Source organism: Nannospalax galili, unplaced genomic scaffold (genome assembly GCF_000622305.1).
Source record: "Nannospalax galili isolate Female #2095 unplaced genomic scaffold, S.galili_v1.0 scaffold440, whole genome shotgun sequence".
Lineage (NCBI taxonomy): Eukaryota > Metazoa > Chordata > Mammalia > Rodentia > Spalacidae > Nannospalax > Nannospalax galili.
The window spans coordinates 1,462,659-1,485,057 of NW_008347189.1; the positions used below are offsets into that span (position 1 = coordinate 1,462,659).

The 22,399-nt window shown below is 36.9% G+C and overlaps 1 protein-coding gene across 1 annotated transcript in view; it reads left to right on the forward strand.

Moving 5' to 3' along the window:
• The window catches only part of Bmp2k (BMP2 inducible kinase), a 133,142-nt gene that overhangs the window by 82,587 nt on the left and 28,156 nt on the right, over positions 1 to 22,399 (forward strand). The window contains exons 8-14 of the mRNA XM_008843694.3: positions 2,696 to 2,799; positions 4,235 to 4,314; positions 9,664 to 9,824; positions 12,190 to 12,371; positions 13,379 to 13,477; positions 14,948 to 15,132; positions 16,522 to 16,679. Of these exons, the coding sequence (XP_008841916.1) occupies positions 2,696 to 2,799; positions 4,235 to 4,314; positions 9,664 to 9,824; positions 12,190 to 12,371; positions 13,379 to 13,477; positions 14,948 to 15,132; positions 16,522 to 16,679 (969 nt within the window). The remainder of the gene's footprint in view (positions 1 to 2,695; positions 2,800 to 4,234; positions 4,315 to 9,663; positions 9,825 to 12,189; positions 12,372 to 13,378; positions 13,478 to 14,947; positions 15,133 to 16,521; positions 16,680 to 22,399) is intronic.

The window sequence follows — 22,399 nt, forward strand, 5'->3', positions numbered from 1 at the left end:
ATTCATTCAGAAGTTTATCCCTGTCTTCCTTCAGTTCTTTGATTTCTTTGTGTGTTCTTTAAACTCACTGAATTCTCTTAACATGTTTATAATTGTTCTTTTGAGTTCCATGTCCTGCATTATGTCTAGGGAGTTCTGATTGTACTCCTCTAGAGGAGTATTGGTATTTGGTGGGGATATGTTATTTTGTTTTTTCATGTTACTGTTTTTTCTCTGTGATTTTGACATGTGAATTTCTTTTGTAGTTTCTGATTCTTGTGTGAGACTCAAGCCTTCATGTTTAGGTCTGCTTATTTTTGTGAACTTTATGTGTCTTTGTAGTTTACTTTTTGGGCATGAAAGCTGGTTTCTCTAAGCTTTTGGTTCTCTCTTTTGATTTTATATTGGAGTGGCCTGATTGCTTTTGTCTTCAGGAGTTCCCACAGAGGCCCAAGATAGATGTGGATCAGATACTCTCAGGCTTTCTCCTAAGGTCTGGATCCCTCCAGGATAGATTTTGGCCTCAGGAATTTGGGTCTAGACTGGCCTTGGAGCCGGGCCCATGAAAGATGCTGGTCTAGGGAAGCTGGTGGCTATGCCACCCAGGGCCCAGGAAAGATGCTGGTCTAAGGAAGCTGGTGGCTATGCCACCCAGAGATGCAACGGAAGATAGGGTCAGCTGGTGGCCCCAAGGGCCCCTGGGGACTGCGCTGATGAGTTGGGTTCATCTGGATGCAAAGGACCTGGAAGAGGAAAGGTCAGCACTGGCGTCCAGGAAAGAGGCTGGTGGGTTGTGCAGACCCAGGGAGGCAGAGGGTAGTGAGGGAGGTGAGGGCAGGGCTAAGCCCAGAGCTCCCCTGAGGACTGGAGAAGGAACTGAGTTGGTCTGGATTCACAGGATCAGGAAGCAGTGGTGGTTCCCCAGGTGTCTGAGGTGCCAAGACAAGGAATGGGACAGGACCCAGGCTAGGAGGAGAGACTGGCATGGGAGATGGGAAGATGAGTGAGGCTGGGGGAATCAAGGCATGGAGGGCAGGATTGACTTACCCTGTAGAGAGAGGCCTGCAGGTTCTGCAGGCCCAAGGAAGCAGAGGTAGATGAGGGCGGGGCCAGGCTCAGAAGCAGTGCTCCTGAGGACCTGAGAAGGAACTGAATTGCTCTGGATGCAAAGGATCAGATAAAAGCAGTGGTGGTTCCCCAGGTATCTGGGGTGCCAAGACAAGGACTGGGACAGGACCCAGGCTAGGAGGAGTGACCCATGGTGCAGATGGGATAGTGAGTGAGGCTAGGGGAGTCAAGGCGCGGATGGCCCAATGGATTTACCCTGGCAAGAGAAGCCTGTGGTTTGGAGAGAGGCCTGCAGGTCCTGTAGGCCCAGGGAAGCAGAGAGCATACTTTAATATTTTCTGTCTTAATTTGCCAAATGCTAGACTATCCTAAGCTGGACTTGCTCTCATAGCAGTCCAACTGCCTCTGCCTCCAGAGTGCTGGGGTTAAAGGCATGTGCCGCTGCGCCTGGCTGGAACATTTATTGTTAGCTTCTTTTGGAATCACAGTTTTAAAAGCCAAATATACTTGTTAGAGCAGAAAAATAAGAATGATTTTGTGAATTTGATACGTTTCTTGTGATTTGGTTGGCTTTAAATTATTTGAATAAGATTTGTTAAAAGTATGTTAAATTTTTTACATAATTAAATTAATTTTATGTATTACTTTAAAACATTTGATTTTTTATATTAAAATAATTAAAATTTATTTTGGGAGATAAATGCATTTTTATAGATCCTTTCAATCTTTACCAGAAAACATCAGTTTAAGGTTAATTTGAATTAAAATGTTTTTAGTTATCTTATTCTAATAAACATTAAAACTTACAAAGAATAAATTTGATAAATAATTTTAGCAGTTTAAATATATAAGTCATTATGTGGAGAATTTTTGTAGTTTTTAAATTTAGCTCAGAATTTTAAATAAATTTCTAGGTTTTGCTCCTTGGTATTAGTGTTTTTAGTTGAAAAAAGTTTATCATGCCACTGAACATGTGTTGCACAAATGCTCAAGGTGTTAGATTTAAAATCAGGTTTAAATTGTTCTGATTTATATTTTTATCTTAGTGCTGTATGCTTATGACCCTGTTATTTTATTATCATACATTAAAATATCTAATGCTGTAAATTTACATTGGTTTTTAAAATATTTTAAAGTATTTAAGGTTAATAAAGTGGACTTGCCCATGGAAATGTCTTAACAAAGTACTGATTTTTTTGTACTTTGTTACAGAATTAAATGTAAATTTCAACCTTGTGAAATTCGAAGTGTAAGTTTCTCAAGAAATAGACAAATGGTAGTGGTTGTTTTGGTTAGACAAACTGTCTCAAGAATTTAAAGTGATGTTGTAAAATTGTGAACTATGTTTATAGTAAATCTACAAAACTGTTCAACCCCTGAACATGATGAGAACATTAAAGCAGGAACTAGGGTCAGTATGTTAGGAAAGCATGTTTTTTTGAAAACCATACTGCCAATCTAAAGTGAGAATTACTTTAAATGGAATTGTTTTGGGGGAAGGTCATTTATAAAATAACTGTCTGCCATTTCCTCTCAGAATCACCACAGTCTGCTAGAATCATCAGTGTTCTTAGAGTAGATCAGAGTCCTTTATCCCTATAATGTGTCCTTCAGTACCATCTATATTCATTTTTGATTATTATTACAGGGTACATGCTTGAGCCAGATCCAGAGTGCAGACCTGATATTTTTCAAGTGTCCTATTTTGCATTTAAATTTGCCAAAAAGGATTGTCCAGTCTCCAACATCAATGTAAGTAGATTTGCAAGTAGGCTATGATTTTAAAATCCATTTTATTGTGTATATATATATATGCTTTGAGAATGACTTGTTTCATGAAAAGTGGTCTTGATAGCATGTGTTTGTTATTGCTATTTTAGTATGGAGGTCATTTCCCAGGCTTTGCTGAGGTGCCCTGGAGAGATCCAGCAGATCTAGGATCACTGCAAGATAGTTTGCATTTTGGAGGGAAAGAATGATATATGTCAGTCACAGAGCACAGGCTATTACTACTAAGTGTTTAAACTTAAGCATATTAGGGTTTTTAATGTTAACAGCGTTATTAGTTTTCTTTTTTTTTTCTTTCTTTTTATTTTGCCAAGAGGTATGGTAAAACATTACTGAAGCAGACACTAAGCCCTATGTTAAGTGAAAGAACTTGAGAGCCTTTGGTGTAAGGCATTGTAATGGGAGAGACCTGAATTCATTTCTTTACCAGTGACTGATTTTATATCTTTGGGGAGGTTAATATCTTTTTTCTTCCTGTAAAACAAGGATAATAATCACAGGAATTACAGCTAAATACAATCCAGGGTCTAAACCATGAAAAGTACTCATTTGGGAATAACTAATTTCTTTCAAAGGTCTTGACTTCTAGTTGTTTCCTACACATTACATTAGCTGCTTCAGATGAACTGTGCATGGTAAATCTCTGCTAATTTTAAGAAAAGTCTCTAGAATCAGCATTATTTTAATCCATCCTCAACATTGTAAAGGTCATTTTGACCTAACTTGTTCTTACGTTTTCTTTATGTACAGCTTAATTGCCTACTTAGAAAAAGGAAGGAGTATGGTGTCCTTTTCCTTTTTTCTTTTCAAAGCCCTTACCGTGTCATCTTAACATTTTCTCTCTTGATGCCAAAATTCTGCTCTTCTAACCTTTTACTAAGGAAAGTACTGTATCTGGCATTTAACTGTGGATTTTTAGCTTTCTATTCAGCTGGTATTTATAGATTACTGTGAGCCAAACATGAGGCACAAACAAATGAGTACTCTTCTGCCCCTGTTTTCTAGATCTTACAGTGTCAGAAAAATTATATAGTATTTTGAAATATCCTGATTATTCTTGGTGTTTAATTTTTTTTCTGAAGTACAAAATAGTCATTGATTTACTGGTATGATATAGTCTTACTTTTCACCTAAGATTTTCCTGTAAGTAAATTGTATGCAATGATATTCTATTCATCTTCTGTAGATTTCTGTAGAACATCAGTATGAAGATGACATTTGGGTAACATATAGTGATATTTGCAGATCAGATCTGGGGAGTATACATGAACAATTTCTATGTATGCATAATGAAAATAGTGTCTTAGGCAGTGTTTTTAAAGTTTAATGGTGTATCTGTAGCTTGCTTACTGCAATTAAAAACTAAAATGAAAAGCGTTTTTTTTTTTTTTCTTTCAAGAATTCCCCTCTTCCTTCAGCTCTTCCTGAACCGATGACAGCGAGTGAAGCAGCTGCCAGGAAAAGCCACATGAAGGCCAGGTAGGCAAAGCTGTGCTGAAACAAAAAAGGTGCTTTATAAAAGAAAAAAAAAGCTATAGTTCTCATTTTAATTGTACAGTTCCCATTGATTAAACTTTATCCTCACCTGCCCAAATTGATAGTTGTTTAATGTAGACGATATAGTTTTGATAGCAGATATAAAATAAAATTTTAATATTTTTAATATTGAGTATAGGGTTTGACATTGATCTTACTTGAACTGGCCATTCCTGTCAATAAAGATGTGAATGTTTAACTGATGTTGAAGTGATGTGTGTAGTTGTCATCATTTTTATCACTGACAATGTTAATTTAGGAAAACTTAGGTTTGAATTCATAGCTAATAACTTCAAATATTAGGAAAGAAAACACTGTCAGGCTATTAGAAAGTGTGTATACTTTGTGAGATTTGTGTGTGGATATAACTAGAATACTTAAAATTGGTAAAAAATTAAGTTTGAATCCTTATTTTTCAGTTATGTACTGCATTGATAAGTTCGAAATGTATTATGTAGATTAAGACCTAAAATCTGGGGCTAGAGAGTTGGCTTAGCTGTTAGAACACACACTGGTCTTGTAGAGGACCTGAGTTTGGTTTCCTGCATCCTCTTTGGACAGCTCACAACTGACTGTAACTCCAGCTCCAGGGGATCCAGCACCCTCTTTTGACCACTGGACACCTGCATTCACATGCACATACCTCCTCTTAATTAAAAATAAATCTTAAAAAAAAAATAGACTAGACCTCAGGCTGGAGAGATGGCTCAGTGGTTAAGAGCACTGACTGAACTATAATGATAGTAGGACTATATCTTAGATTATTAGCCTGGTATGATATTGCATTTGGGGATGTTTCTTGGTCACAGCTTTTTGTATTCTATCTTTCTTACAGAAATTATTTCTTTTGACACAAGGAATACAATACTGTATCATATACCTTTTATATGCAGCCTGTAGGTAATGGAAACACAATGAAAAAGCAACCATCTTTATTTGCATGGAATGTGCACTCTTTGTGATAAACATTTCTCATGTGATAGGTATCAGGCTACTGTGATTGGGAAGGAAAGGAAAGACGGGAGTGGGGAAATTAGGAGCACAGAAGGAATGGGAGGGGAATTGCTGAATTCTTCCCTGGGTGAGCGTGAGCAGTCTGCCACTTGGAGCAGGGTGGGTGAGAATGAAGCTAAAGCAGACAGTTACTTTAGGTAAGAAAAGGCCCCTGTGAAACTACCAGGCTGGAATATAAAGGGGACGTACATAACACAGGAGTGGAAGGGGAATGAAGACTGAGCTGTCAGGAAATGTTGGTCAGGAGCAATTATCTGTATGTTGTGCTAGGAAATTTGGATTTGAGGCTTTGGTCTTTTCTAACCTCCTGTCAAGTCTGCTATCTGGGCCTTAGTTGTGAGATATTATAAGTGATGTTAACCTAAACATTGTTGAATTTTTATAAGTTAATGACTTAAAAAATAATACTCCACGGCTAGAGAGATGGCTCAGCAGTTAAGAGCACTGACTGCTCTTGTAGAGGACCCGGGTTCAATTCCCAGCACCCACATAGCGGCTACAAACCATCCTTAACTTCAGTTCCAGGGGAATCTGAAGCCCTCTTCTGACTTCTGCGGCATTGCACGACACCGGCGCACTCACATCCATGCAGGCAATACACTCATACACATAAAAATAGTAAAATATTAAAAAAATAATACTCCAAATATATCTTCATTCACTTGAATTTCTAAATGCTGTCTGAAAAAAAGAGATAAAAGAGTAAAGTCACAGCTGATTTTTCAGGAACCCAGCGTGGCCACCAGTCTGTTTTACCTAGGATATTGCTGCTTTAACTAGCAGCCATTGTTGTTAAGAATTATTGTAGCTGGGTGTGGGGGCACATGCCTTTAATTCCAGCACTTGTGAGGCAGAGGCAGGTGGATCTCTGTGAGTTCAAGGCTAGACTGGTCTACATAGTGAATTCCAGGCCAGTTGGGGCTACAGGAGACCCTGTCTCAAAAAGACCAAAAAATAAAAAAAAGAATTATTTTAACACTTCCTGAATTTTGTTTTTATACTTTGTCAGTAATTGCTGTTAGGAAGGTATGTACAGAAAAATGTGTCAACTGAATAAGAATGATTTGAATATCTTTTCATCATAATAAGTTATAGCTATACAGTTACAAGCAAATGAAATAGTGTGTAGGTAAAATAGGAAGTACTTAGCCTGTTTTAAGCATTATGACAGTATATGTGTGTATTAAAGTGTAGCATTGCACTTCACTAATAGGGACGGTTTTATGTTTTCTGTATATCAGTTAATTAAAATTATACTTATAAATTTATGAACTATAAATATAGTCTATTGGCACTCAGTGGTCATTAAAATAATCTTATTCTTTATTATCATTTATCTAAGTGGTACAAAGCTTAATATTAAATATGTTTGACTTTTTCAAGTAAACGCCGTCTTTTAGGTCAAGAAATCTTTTTTCCCTTTTCTTTCTTTAGCATGTGAAATAATGGATTTCATTATGACATTTTCATGCAGATATGCTTGTTGTTTGTTCATACCCCCATCCCACTACTACTGCCTCCCCTCATGCTAAAGAAATCTTTAAATAGTGCCTCTCTTTATTCAGAAAGCCTTCATTTTATGAGTATTGACCTCCTTCCCTGCCTCGAGTCTGTGGCACTGACAGCTTCACTTCTAAGACCCCCTTCTTCCCAAACACTGTGCATACTCTCAGGACTGCTTAAGATGGGAAAGTTACCTGATAGATAGGTCTTAAGGGTGGACATGTTGAGGGTCACTGCCCTTACAGTTGGAAACACAAGATTTTAAGCAGGAAACATGGAGTTGTAGAGGTGGTAGGAGTAGAGGAAGGAAGCAGGGTGGCTCTTGGGAGGCTGTGGGACAGCATAGTGAGGTGGTGCAGCACTGTCCAGGTGGAGATCATGATCTTCAGTCTTAGCTCATTTAAACCTCTACTTTACTGAATCTGTCAGGCATGTTCTTCATACAGGATGCTTAGTATTAGGTCTAGTGAAATAATCTTTATTTTAAAAGTTTAATCTTCAGTTCTTATCTGATCTTTATTATTCCCGTATGAAACTCTTGTCAGCCTCGTTTGTTTCTTATTACTTTACTGTTCCATAATCATTATTATTTCCATGAACGTGTGCCATAGCATCTTAAATATGGTGCCAGGTTCTTTAGAATAAGATGGCATGCAGTACTCTGCTGGATATCAGTATTGTACAATAGATAATGGTACATCGATAAGATAGGAGACATTCGATTCAAAGTCTTGATACTTTAATATTCTTTTTAGAGTGCCGCTATGCTCATGTGTATGGTGTATTCTCTAAAGAACAGACAGGAAACATGACAAAGTTAGGCCTGTAATGCTCACTTTTTAAAGAATTAATGGCATACAATATTACTTTCAGATTATTTGAGCTTTTGGAGTACGCCATTGCTTTTAGTGTCTGTCCCATAATTTAGACCCATGAGCAAATACTTGATTATAATTAAAATGAGTTATAAGTTATCTTTTATTATCTTTGTTTTAGGACTTGTATCACTCCCCTCCCATCCTGTGCCCATCAAGTGTTATTTTTAGAATATAACATGCATACACATATTTTTACAATTTTTTGAAAAAAAATTGCCTTTAGAAATTTTTTTACAATTTCATACAATTTTATAGCGTATTTTGATCCATGTGTACCCTCCATTACCCTTTCTTGTGTCCATTCCACCTCCCAACTAGCCGCCTTCTGTGCTTTCATGTCTAAGCATATGTGACCCATTGAGTTTAATTAGGTAACCAACCCCAATTTTCTGAAATCTGACACGTCTTTCCTTTCCAAAAGATAATTGTTAGGAGGGCTCCCTCTTGTGGTACATAGGGATATTATGAAAGTACTGTAGCTATGTACTGTTATAGGTCGGGTTTTCTGTAACTGCAGCAGCAGTTTGCTGTAAACTATGTGTGTAAAAATTTTAGGTATGAAATTCTTGAATCAATAAATTTTCTTTTCAACTTAAAAAATTTAGATATTGGGGGCTGGAGAGATGGCTCAGTGGTTAAGAGCACTGACTGCTCTTGCAGAGGACCTGGGTTTGATTCCCAACACCCACATAGTGGCTATGAACCATCCGTAATTCCAGTTCCAGGGGAATCTGAAGCCCTCTTCTGACCTCAGCAACATTGCACGACAGGAGTGTACTTACATACATGCAGACAATACACTCATACACATAAAATAAAAATAATAAAATAAAAAAATTTAGATATTAAATAATGAGAATATGCTAAGGGATGTTATTAAAGAGATATAGCAAACACTGAAGCTTTATACTGAAAACAAAGTTGAAAAAAATATAATTTAAAGATTTTACCTGGCTAATTGTCTTGAGAAATTAACTTTTTAAAAAAATATTTTATTATTTTTATTTTATGACTGTATTGCCTGCATGTATGTGAGTGCACCGGTGTCATGCAGTGCCGCAGAAGTCAGAAGAGGGCTTCAGATTCCCCTGGAGCTGGAGTTAAGGATGGTTCATAGCCTCCATGTGGGTGCTGGGAATCAAACCTGGGTCCTCTGCAAGAGCAATCAGCATTCTTTACCACTGAGCCATCTCTCCAGCCCCTGAAAAATCATCTTAAGTCTTCTCAATTATATTGCTTTCAAAATTGTGCTCACCATTTGATTATCTACATGTGGGGTTTAAACTAAGTCTTAGAGCAGAAATTTTATATAATTTCCATTTACTGTTCTGGATAAACAAATGAAAGAGTCAAGAACTTGGACACAATAGGCAGTCCTACCTGGTAAAAGTGTTGACTTTTGTTTTACATGTGGTAGGGGTTACAGTACAGGTTTCTCTTTTTCATGCTTTGAGTTTAAGCCAGGGGATGGACGGACAGACAGTCCCTCCCTCCCACCCTCCCTCCCTTCTCTTTCCCTCCTCTTTCCCTCTCCCCTTCTCTCCCCTCCTTCTTTCCAAGCTGGCTTTCAGCTTTGTCCAAAATCTTATAAGGTTTCTGTTTGTGTCCTCTCAACCTCATTTCATCTCTTTAACAGTAATCTTTTGGAGTATTTATCTGCCAGCTTCAAAGGCAGACCAGGAACAACAGAGTACTGCTTGAAGGAATGTGTCTGACTTTATTTTCTACTTTCCTGTGTTCATTAAACAGGGACTATGAGAGTGAGACTTAGGAAGCCAAAAGACTAATGTGATCATCTGTTTTAATTAAACAGACCTGTATTTTGTAGTCTATAGACAGAATAGCAAAGTAAAAATAATCTCAATATTTGGAATGAAATATAATTTTTCTATTATAGAATAACAGACACCATTGGACCAACAGAAACCTCAATTGCACCAAGGCAAAGACCAAAGGCCAACTCCACTACCACCACTCCCAGTATGCTGACCATTCAAAGTTCAGCAACACCTGTTAAAGTCCCTGTTCCTATTGAATTCAGTAACCACAGACCAAAAGGTAATTAGCCCTTGCAAGTCGGATCTTTTCATAGTGCAGATAAACTGTCTAGTTTAATTTCCTAGGGGTATAAATTACCAGCAGACTTAAGAAACAGGGTTGGTGGGGCTGGAGAGATGGTTCAGACGTTAAGAGCACTGACTGTGCTTGCAAGAGGATCCAGGCTTGGTTCCTAGCACCCACAGATCAGCTACCATCTGTCTGTAAGTCCAGTTCCAAGGGATCTGACACCGTCTTCTGACCTTTGTGGGCATTGTATGTGTGGGTGTGTGAAGATGCATGCAGGCAAAACACTAACACACATAAAATATTTTTTTTTGGAAAAAATAAAGGGAGAAAGAAACAGTTGGGAAGATGGATCAATGAGTACTTGCTGTGCAAGGATGAGGACTTCAGCTCAGAACTTCAGCACCCACACTGATAACAGTTGGGCATAGCAGTGGATGCCTATAGTCAGGGAGTAGGAAGTGGAGACAAGTGGCTCTTGGATTTGCTAGACAATCTAACTGAAAACACAGGCTCCAGGCTTAGTGAGAGATCTTTTTTTCTCAAAAAGTAAGGTGGAGAAATAAGATTGAAAAAGACATCCTGACATCAGCCTTTGGCTTCCAGATGTGTCTGTGTGGGCAAGTATACCTTCGCACACGCACACACACACACATACACAGACAGACACCCCTAGGAAACTGTCCAGTTGTGTCTGTGTGGGTAAGTATACCTAGGAAACTGTGTAGATGTATCTGGGGCAAGTACACCTGTATAAACCCCAGCCATGCCCCCCCCCCCGCCAAATGGTCAACCGATGTCTAATAAGCTGCACTTTCCTAAAGTTTTTTTAAAGGCAAAGGAAAGTTATTGGTAGTATAAAAGTATACAGAGGGATGACTGTTCGGGGGAAAGTGAGGAAAGGGAGAAAAATAATAACTTAGGTGGTTTAAAAATAAAGGCAAATGCATTATTTCATAAGCCTACTGAAAAATATAAATGTGAATGCATGGGTTTAGCTGAAGGCGATATAACAAAACCCACAGTGCCAGGCAAGGCAAATCTCCCTTTGAGTTGTTAGTCAGGAAACCCAAGAGACTTGCAAAATAATATATAGGCTACTGCCATAACCTTAACTGCTGAGTCATCTCTTCAGGACCCCCCCCCCCCCGCCCGCCTTTTTTAAAAAAGCTTTTGTGAATGGGATTTTAATCCTGATTTCTTTCTTGGAAGGTTCATTATAGAAATGCTACTGGTTTTTACATGTTGACGTTGTATCTTGCTACTGTGCTGAAAGTGTTTACAGAATTTTTCAGTGGATTTTTTAGAATCCTTTGGTGGTAAAGTTTTAATAGTTTAATATTTTTTTATTTCCTGTAGCTAGGGTTGTAATCTTTGGAATTTATCTTAGGGTAAATTGTAAAAAAAGAATTAACTTCAGTTTTTTTCAGTGTCATTTAGTAAATAATTGTATTACTGTGCATTCTTTGTCTCCTGATTTGCAAGTCCACATTTATCGTAAGCTAACTGTCAATATTGTTGCTTCTTTACTTTGCATTCTGTGCCAATGAATTTTCATTCTTATATATCTTCATAGATTTATAGTTTTGATGGATCTGAGGAGACAGACTACCATCTTTGCCAAAATTTTTTCTTTATAATATAATTTCAGAGGAAGCACCTGAAGTTCCATAAAATAAATTTTAAATTGGGTTATTTTGAGTGCAGTAACATACTAGATTTGAGGAAAATTTGCATGCTTTGATTTTTGATCATTCCACTCAACCTTATTAAATTCTTATACTACTTCAGGTAAGTTTTCAGCTGCTTTTCATGGATTTTTTAATAATAAGGATAATTTGCCTTTATAAATATTCATAACACTTAATGGTTATTGTGTGACTGCATTGTCCAGATTACGGTGTCTTATTGTGTGTGCTTGACATAAAGTGCGCTTTCGGTTCTCAAAGGTAAATAAGGCAACATTCTACTTCTCAGGTCCTGGGTTAGAAAATAGCTATGTAAGCAATATATGTTAGATGAAGGAACAGGAAAGATATATGATCTAAACTTTGAAGAATGAGAATTTCAGTAGATGGAAATACCTATGCATAATGAATAGTGCATGAACACAGTTGAAATATGCAGAACAAGTTGATGTGGCTGACATGTTCATAGGAAGATGAAGTCTGACATATGATACATTTCTAAGATGTTAGAGTTTTGATGACAAATTTAAAATTTCCTGGGCAGTTATAGTAAATACTTGCTCTAGACTATATGCATTTAGAAGTCTATTACAAAATAATATAAATGACTTTGAAATCTAGCCATCTTATTGAAATCATTAGTATGTTAACATAAGCTTTTGGAAATACAGGACCCCTGAGACCTGAAAATAGCCCTGAAATGTTGCTGAGTCAGGCGCCCCTTCAGCATCCACCACAGCAGCATCGAGTACTCCAGCAATTGCAGCAGGGAGACTGGAGATTGCAGCAGCTTCATTTGCAGCATCGTCCGCAGCAGCAGCAGCAATTGCTTCAAGATGCTTATTTGCAGCAGGTAGTATTTTTGTTACTTTAGGTAGGGAAGTAGTATTGTGAAATTCACTTTTACATTATAGGCCCCTTGAACTAGAGTCAAGTAAACATTTTTCTCAGTTTCTTGACCACTGAAGAAGAGGTAATTAATATGCATTTGATGCTAAACTCTGTTAAAATGCATGCAACATGGCCTTAGGAAGCAGTGTTCGTCTAGTCATTTCATATTTAGGAATAAGCACTGAAATTTAGAACTGTTACATTTTGAGTTCAAAGACTAGTGCTATTGTGGAAAAGTGATACGAGTGTTTTCAAAAGTATCAATTGTCTTGGCTATTTGTTCTTTTTGCTTTTCCTTATTTTGTCTGGGTTGGTGTGACGGCAAGAGGAAGGAAGCATTTAGCATTGGAAGTGACATGGGATAAATGTCACTTTGTCCTTTGCCTCTTAGGAATCTGCAAATTTCCACTTGCACCAAACTTCTAAAAGGAACTGTTGTTAGCGTCATCATTTTATCATTGCCTGAAATATTTAGGGGCAGTTTTATAATTGTATACATGATATCTTTTATTGTGTCACCTTTCTCCAACATATTGGTTGATGCAGACAGAATGGAGGGTAGTAAGCAGTGGCTTGAAATGGCCAGAAGACACCACTGAAGGAGAGAGAGGGAAGTAGAGATTTACCACAGTGAGTCAGAGGTCACTGTAGGGTGTCTTTATCACTAGGAAAAGGTGATGAAAATGTTTAGGATTGGCTTTCTTCCAATCATTCTTAAACCCTTAAACCGTGGTAAATGTGGTTTTGGTGGAAACTCAGTTTTATTAATTATTCCCTTTGCAAGTAGTTCTGATAAGCATATATAAAGTTACAATCACAGACTATAGCTGTTGTATATTTGTTGACTGATTTAAAAAATGACTACTCATTTTTGAAATCATTGTTATGGTAAGATCAATGCTTCCAACAAAGAATGCTGGCGTAAAGGTGTGAAGAATATTGACTCTTGCTTCTTTTCTTTCACTCCAGTATCAGCATGCAGTACAGCAGCAGCAGGTACTTCAGCAGCAATTTCTAATGCATTCAGTCTGTCAACCACAACTTCATGCATCACAGTATCCTCCAATGGTAAGTGCTTATAACTTCTAGACTTTCTCGAGGTTTGATTTCTGTGTCGGAATTCATAGTATGAATGATAGTTTTTAGAATTTCATAATTCAAAAATTCAGGAGCTGGGGAGATGGGTCAGCCAGAAAAGTACTTGCTATTCAAGCATGAGGACCTAAGTTCTACCCTCACCATCCATGCAGAAAGCTGAGGTAGCACCATACACCTGCAGTCCTGGCACTGGGGATGTGGAGATGTGGCTTGCTGGCTGGTCAACTTAGCCAGATCACTAAGTTCCAGTTCAGTGAGAGATTCTGTCTCAAAGATTAAGGTGGAAAGTGATGAAAGAAGATACCCAATGACAAACTGTCTTCCACACACGTTGTACACACATACATATGCACCCGCATACATATATGCACACATACACATAAATAATTCAGGTTATTTAAGGAGTCTAGAGAGATGGCTCAGTTGATAAAATGTTGGCTATGCAAATAAGAGCATGTGAGTTCAGATCTCCAGCCCCCATGTTAAAAGCTGGGTGCCAGCAGCATGTCTTTATAACCCTAGCACTGGGGAGATAGGAACAGGCAGATCCCTTTAGCTCATTGGTCAGCCAGTCTAGCCAAATTGATGTGTTCCAGGCTCTGTGAGAGACATTGTCTCAAAAAATAAGTTGGAGATTGGGAAAAATATCCCGTCTTGACCTTGGCTTCCATGTGAATGTTTGCCCCCTCCTCTCCCCATGTACACACATACAATTTTTTTAAAAATTATTTTCTTAACATATATATATATATATATATATATATATATTTTTTGTTGTTGTTGTTGTTTTGAGACAGTCTCCCTGTAGCCTCAGTTGGCCTAGAACTCACTATATTATGTAGACTAAGCGGGCTTCAATCCAATTGGATCTGCCTCCCTAGTCGGCCTCTGTCTCCCTAGTGCTGGAATGAGAATCATGTGCCACCATGCCCAGCTGTTTGACATGTTCTTTATTGAAGGCAGACATACACTCTCAAGCCAAGGCAACTAAATATGATACATTGTAGTTGTCTGATCATACATTTCTGCACAGTCTTTTGCCATAAATCTCTTATTCAGCAAACATCTGTTGAGTAAAAATGCAACCTGAAAGAATTGTGTCAATGCATTTGCTTCAGACAATAGTTTGACCATTTTTTATGTTATTTTATAGGAACCAGTCAGTATACTAATGACTCTAAGCTACTCACTTGCCTTTTTCTTAAAAGTATTGAAAGGATTTTTGAATCTGGCTCAGTGAGTCTAGCTTTATAACTTCTCCATTTTAATTCATCCTATTGTAGTTTTCTAGCAACAGCTGCTTCTTCAAATATCCATTGTTTTCCAGGTGTCTGGTTTTGTCACCAGTGGATGTAGAAGAGAAGGAGCATAGTGCTTAGAGTGATGCGGCAGTACTGAAGTGCTTGAATGTAGATTGTGAACTGTTGTTTCTTGTTTCAGATGCAGCATTATCAGCAGGCTTTCCCGCAACAGCAGATGCTAGCTCAACATCAGCAGCCTCAACAGCAGGCATCTCCTGAGTATCTTACCTCTCCGCAAGAGTGCTCGCCAGCCTTAGTTTCCTATGCTTCATCACTTCCAGCTCAGGTTGGAACCATAGTGGACTCCTCTAATAGTGCCAGTAGGCAAGTATTTTTCTAGTTAATGCAAAGGAAATTACTGTGGAAATGGATTGAATCGATGAGTAGAGGCATTAGTGATTGATTCACAATTTTTCTTTTCCTAGTCCTTTCTTTTGTGCATCTCCATCCTTTCTATTGCCATCAATCAGTTCTAATTACTATTTGCAGATAAGGTTTAGCAACATGTAAAGGCATTCAGGCTAAGGAATTTATTGGTATGCATGTAAAAGTATTCTTTGTAATTTAAGTAGAAAGCTTTAGTAGCTGAAAATAAATAATCCTTATAGACAAGTTAACTTTCCTACTTATGTATTTCTACTTTCTATTAATTTGACTATTCATAAAGTTTGTATAATTTGATTTGATTTATACAGGAACAAAAAATTAAGTATATAATATCAGCAATCTATTTTTGGCATACTTGAATTTTGGCTATTTAGATATATTGGTTAATAGAATTACTTTATTGAGATGTATTTAAGCTTGTATCTTCTCTTAAAAGCTAAGAAGCCTAAATAGAACTGGTGGTCTCAGGCTTGCCTATAGATTCTTTAATGGTATATTAAATTGACTATAGATACATGAATGATATATTATGTATATATAAAATAACCCTTATTTAACTTTGCTTTTTGGGGAGCAGGGGGATAGGATCTGATTATATAGCCCTGGCTGGCCTGGAACTTGCTATGTAGACCAGGCTGGACTTGAACTCACAAAGATCCACCTGCCTCTGCCTCCTAAGTGTTGGAATTAAAGGTGTGCACCACACACCTGGCCTTAACTTAGTTTATTTATAAAGCAATCCTAGCAGTTCATCTTTTGTTGGTAGCTATAGGAAGGGAGTATCATTTTCAAAAGTAAAATTTGTCTGGTGTCTCCATGTAACTAGGAAATCAGGTCATTGTATGGTATTCAGTAGTGGTTTTAGAGTGATACTGTTTGGTATAGTGATGGATTTCACTTTGATGCCCTCATTGTGAGACTTAACAGCTGGTATTTATCAAGGCTTTTTTTTTTTAAAAACAACAACGACAACAAAACCACAGACTGTTCTTGCTTTACATTTAAATTACTCTCTTAAGTAACCCTGTGAGGTTGATAACTGTCACTTCTTTCTTATGGATGAGGAAGTTGAGGAATAAGGGCTTAAGGAACATACCCAGTATACTTTATATAGATGGTTATAGATTAGTGTGCCTCATGATGGTGGTTCATGTTCCAAGTGTTCTTTCTGTCCATCCTGTACCTGTAATCTGCCACCTGTGCAGATGAATACAGACCAGTAAAATGGTCTGCTTTCCTAAGAATTTTTAAAGTGAGGTGGGGCATTGAAAAGTTTCCTTAATTGTAATTTTTTTCTCAGTTTCTTTCTTTTGTCAATTATACTAGGTCAGTTGCTGAGAAAGAGGCAGTTGCAAATTTTACACATCAGAAGAACATCAGTCACCCACCTGATATGTCAGGGTGGAATCCTTTTGGAGAAGATAATTTTTCCAAGTTAACGGAAGAAGAACTGTTGGACAGAGAATTTGACCTTCTAAGATCAAGTAAGGGACACTTGAAGGCTTATTTTGCTTCACAGTAAAATAAAAGCTCTATAATTATTCAGAAAGGCCAAAGACAGTATTGAGCTGGTGTAAAGAAAGTTCTTTTTGTGCATTTAAGGGCAAAATTCAGGCCATCCTTTTTCATATACTATCAGACTATGTTCTGTCATGCATTAGAAATTAATTGCTTGATGATAACTATTAAACCCAAGATTGCTGATAGTATACTGATATCTTACCCTCAGAACTACTTATCTATAAATGTTAAATTCAAATTTTCTCCAAACCATGGAAGATTAATGTTCAAATAAAAAGGGAGACATTAATTAGTACCTTGCCTTATGAATCATTTTGCAGCTCTGTTTTCTTGCACACTCAGAAAATATTGTGTGTCTGAGACGCTCTTTGAAAATGCCTGAAGGAAAACACAGGCTACTACATTATGTTAATGTTTTGTCTTGCCCTTTTAATAAGTGGTGACATAAAAGGGCTGCTTTATTGTCCTGATATGGCCAAAGTTAAATACATTCTTTTTCACTTTAAATCTGATATTCCAGTGTTTTTACTTGGAACCATTATCTTTTCTGAAACTACCTAATATATCTGTCAAGCCTTGCCATATATATTTTAAAAGTGTTCTTTTTTGGAAGAAGGATGTGAGATGTTTTGAGTTTAGAATATTAAGAGCCAAAGCTCATTTTTGGAATACATAGGTAATTTTGTAGTTTCTGATGCTTATGTGTATGTATGTGCATGTATATGTCGTCAGTATGCACATACACAACTGTGTTTCCTCCTTTTGCATCTGAAGAGAAAGGTCTAACAAATATCCCTCAGTTTCTAATTTCTGTTTTATTTAGGTAACTAGCATTATGAACACATTTAGTAGATGAATTGCTCTTTCTGAATTAGTATATATTTTATGTAAAATTTGCAAATGGCCTGTATTCATGTAAGGCATTTATGTTTGACATCTAAATTTGTGTTTTGCATATTGGCGATTAAATACGGATATAAAATGAGTTCCAAGCCCATAATAAAGATTTGTTAACTTTGGTAAAAATCAAACTTACATCACATTAAAAAATTTTAAACCACAACATTTTTGTTTGGCATTTTTCCTGGAGTTTGTTAAATAGCTGCAAAAGCACAGTTTAAATAGATGCTCTCTTTTAGAAGGACAGGACAGTAAAGGGAGATATAGGAGGTACTCAAATAATTGTGATTTACAGGATTATTTGAATTTTTACATGTGTATGAAGAGAGAGAGAGAGAGTGTGTGTGTGTGTGTGTGTGTGTGTGCCCCGCACATGTTCGCAGGTGTATGGGACATACGTATGTGGATGTGCATGCACATGTGTGTATGTTTGTGGAGCTCCAAAGTTAGGAGTCTTTCATTGATTTCCATCTTATTCTTTGAGGCAGAGTCTCTCACTTAAACCGAGAAGTCAACAATATAGCTAATCTAGATAGCCAGGTGGAATGGGAATCTTTTGTCTCTATCTTCTGAGCACTGGAATTACAGGAGGGCACTATACCCATATTGCATTTACAATGGGAATCTGAAATCTGGTCCTCATGCTTCTGGGATAAATACTTCAACCACTGACCCATTTCTGCAATCCAGGATTATTTTAAAAGTAGAAGGCACCAATTTTAATGTGCTCCTGCTCTGACAAGAGTTTACTAAATAAATACTTTTGATTTTTTAAGTTAAAAATACTTTTTTTTCTTTAAAAAGTCAACTGAGGGAGTAGTAAAGGATTTAATTAGTTTGCATTTTATAAAATGTGCTATTTGTTTTATTTGACATAGGCAGAAAGGGTATGTGAACATGCCTGCATGTATAATTTCATCAAAATTAGGTTTATCTCTTAAAAGTGTGAAACTATTTTTAAACTTTAAAATCAGGTAGTGTGTATGGCTTGGATATGTATTTGTGCACCTGTGTGTACCAAAGACAGTTCAGACTTCATTGCAGTATTAATTATAGAAAGATGCTAGGTTCCAAATAAAAGTGCAGGGACAACTTTATCTGCCGGTCAGACTTGGAATGACCTCTGTCATTTGAAAACCATCTTAGAGCCCCGGAGCTATAGGTATTGCTACCAGGCCTTTGGTACTTACTTCAGCATGTAGCAGCAGAAAACATGAATTCTGACCCCCGATGATGGCAACTCATGGAAACGTAGTGCCGTTAAAGTCACTTAGTTGCTGTTAAGTCTCATCTCCACCTTCCCCCCCACACCCCACCCCCCCCAAACCATAAACTGGGATAGATGGAGCTGTACCTCATGGGAGCTGTCAGGAAAACTAAACGAAGTGATTATCTCAGAAAGTCTGGACATAGGACATGAATGCCACCACCCTTTCCTCATTGTTTGGATGCAGCTTAGGCTTTAACTGAAGAGGTTTGACCATTAGCTGGTATTAAAGAATTACATTTAGATTACCAAGTTTCTTGGTAAGTTAAAATCAAATTAGAAAGAGCTTTGAGAGCAAGCATGTCTATAGCAGATGGGACAAATGACAGCAAGGAAACAGGTGGTAAAGTATTCCATTCCCTTAGTATTTAGTAGTCACTGCATTGGAATTAGAAGAGGTAGCATCTGACAGTTAAAACTATTCTGATAGGCAAAGACCTCTTCCAGAACCTTAATTTCAGTAGAAGGCTATACTAACACAGAGAAGCTTGATGGCTGCTCATTATTGGTTGGTTCTTCTGTTCCCAACTTTTTCCAAAATGGAGAAATTATTGATGCATTTGAAATGCCAAATCAAATATTTGTACCTTTAGTTCTTGGCACAAATACTTAAGAGTTTTTCAAAATTGTTTCTGAAATTACATAATCTGCTTAGTGAAGTGCTTTCTGGGAGACATGGAAAATCTCCCCTTGGTTGCTGAGGCGCCACTGGTCTGTGTAGCACTGTAACGGCTGCAGCGCGGCTGATGAGAAGCTGCCGTGCACTTATGGTTTTACCGTTAACATGGTTCATGGTTGTTTTTTAATAGAAAAGGTTATGTTGTCTAAAAATATATAGCTTGTATGTTTTGTGTGGAAAATAATTCTAAAATCCTTTATTTTGAGATATTAAAATTAAAATAATTGATAACTTTTTTAGTACTTTTTAGAAAAGCCTATGACAGGCATTAGACATATGAAATGAACTACTGTTTTTTTTCTTTCAGTGTAAATGAGTATAATTCATAGTTCAGAATCTTTCACTGGTTCTTATTTAAATCCAATACATTAAACCAAGATTAAACATTAGTAATAAAGCTTATCTCAATGATATATATGTATTTTTAATTGAGCTTACTGGCATTGTCTTAATATTTACTATTGTTTAATAGTAATTGGTATGCCAGGTGTTTTGGGGAAAATTTCAACTTACATTTGTTTAGATAGTTGTATGCTTGTAAATGTTAATTAAGAAGAATAATGAGTCTTTTTGTTGGCAATAGACTCATTGTTTTCTGTTTAAAATTTTGTCAAAATAACTAAAAGGACGGACAGGACAGTGAAGACTGGTTGCCTTGCAAGTCTACTGAATGTGTTGTTTATTTAAGAAGACAGAATAAAATAGATGTAAATGTCAGAATCTAATTTATGGCAAAACATTAATAATCACTCTTTTCCTAAAGCTCCTTTAGACCTATGTCTTTAATTCAGAGTACAATTTTTCAGGCATATTAGAACAGTTCCACAAGTATCAGATGAATACTTTTAAAACCCTGTTCATTGCTAAGCATGATACTGTACACCTTTAATTCCAGCTTTCAGGAGGCAGAGGCGGGTAAATCTCTTAGTTCTAGGCCAGCCTGGTCTATGTAGTGAGACCCTGTCTAAACCAAAAACCAAACAAAACCAAACAAACATAACAAAATACTCAGTTTATTATTATTATTTATTCTTATTTATCTTTGGTCTTTGAGATCACTTCCCCCTTAACCAGAAGAATTAGCACTTTATAGTATTTTAATTATATTGTGATATTATGGGAAATACTTTGCTTCCAGGATTTTTAAATCTAGCAATCTCACCATCTGAAAAGAATCTTTTTTTTGGTCAACCAGCACAGTTATTGTGGTAAAGCAGGATGAGGTAAGTTTCTTACATTGGGCCTGTCAAACTCCGGCTTTGTTCTAATCTAAATAAAACCATTCATTTGAAACTTACTTAGACGTTAAGAGTAACTGTATGTTTCAGATATAGCTCCACATAAGGATTTTGTTTTTATCACTACATAATTGTTTAAGAAAGTGTGTATTTATTTTATATTTTGTGTTCTGATTATGTGATTTTTATAAAAATGATTTAAAAATGTTCCATTAAAATTTAGTCTGTTTTGTGGAACAATGACAACATGGTTCATTTTGTTATAAATTTATTCTGATTTCTGTTTTAAAGTAATTGAGCAAATACATTTTACATAAAGCAGTATTCTGTGTTTTTACCCTTGGAGACCTCTATATAGCAATTAGCTTACACCCCACATCAAGTTTCTGCCTTTGTCATGACTACACGGTACTGTGTATAATATTTACCACGGTTTACTAGATTGACGGAGATAATGTATTAAGTGAGTAAGAGCTCAAAGAGCTTAGCAGTCATTTTACAGTTTCAGAAGCTGGGGAACCATTGTTATAATAGTGTTTTATAAAATTGGAGACTATTAAGATGGGAATTCCGTGGTGGCACATGTCTTTAACCCAGTGCTCGGAGGCATAGGCAGGCAGATCTCTGTGAGTTCAAGGCCAGTCTGGTTTACATAGTGAGTCTGGGGCTACAGGGAAACCCTGTCTCTGGAGAAAAAAAAAAAAAAAAAAATGGATTCCCAAATTTGTACTTAGATCATCTGATTCATTAAGTTGTTTGACAGGGCAAGTAACTGTTTTGTACTAGACTCTTGACAATTAATGAATAAGGCTCTTCTAACTCAGAATTAAGTCTCTACATACTCTTAGTCTTGATTTTTAAGAATGAGGGCTCCTAGATATTACTATTGTGGTTCTCACTCTGAGTTAGCCTCCCATTTGTCTTTCTACTTCCCTATTTCCTTTGTCCATACTGTTTTACACAACAGCATCTAGAAACTATGGAAGAGTGGGGAATCTAGAAGGACTCAGTGTGCAATCCCTGGTTTACAGTACCTGTAAGTATACTCAGGACCTGACCAAATAGATGTCCACAAATCATCTGTATGACACAGAATCTTAGGGCTGTCTTTAACATGTCATCGTGGCTCCCACCACAATACGTTAGGAATCCTTCATCATATAAATTGGTCTCTGTCTTTATTTTTACAGAATGATGTTATGAAACTAGCCTCTCCTTAATAGGTGTTTTAGCAACAAGGTCTGGAAAAGTATTTTAGGTGCAATGACCATTTATTACTGATTTCCTGAATTAAATATGAATTTATTGTTAGAAAATAGCATCTAATAGAAAATTTCACTGTTATCAATCCATTTGACTATTGCAATTGAAATGTAGAGGTTAACTTTAAGAAGTTTTGTGTGTTCCAAAATCATTTGTCATATATATTTACTCACTATCAGTGTCTGAACAAAATATTGTCAATAAAATGTAAACAATCCAGTTTTATGTGAATGTTGTACAGTTTGTCTTGGTTATAAAAATCTGGTAATTGACCGGGTGTGGTGATGAACGCCTTTAATCCCAGCACTTGGGAGGCAGAGGCAGGCGGATCTCTGT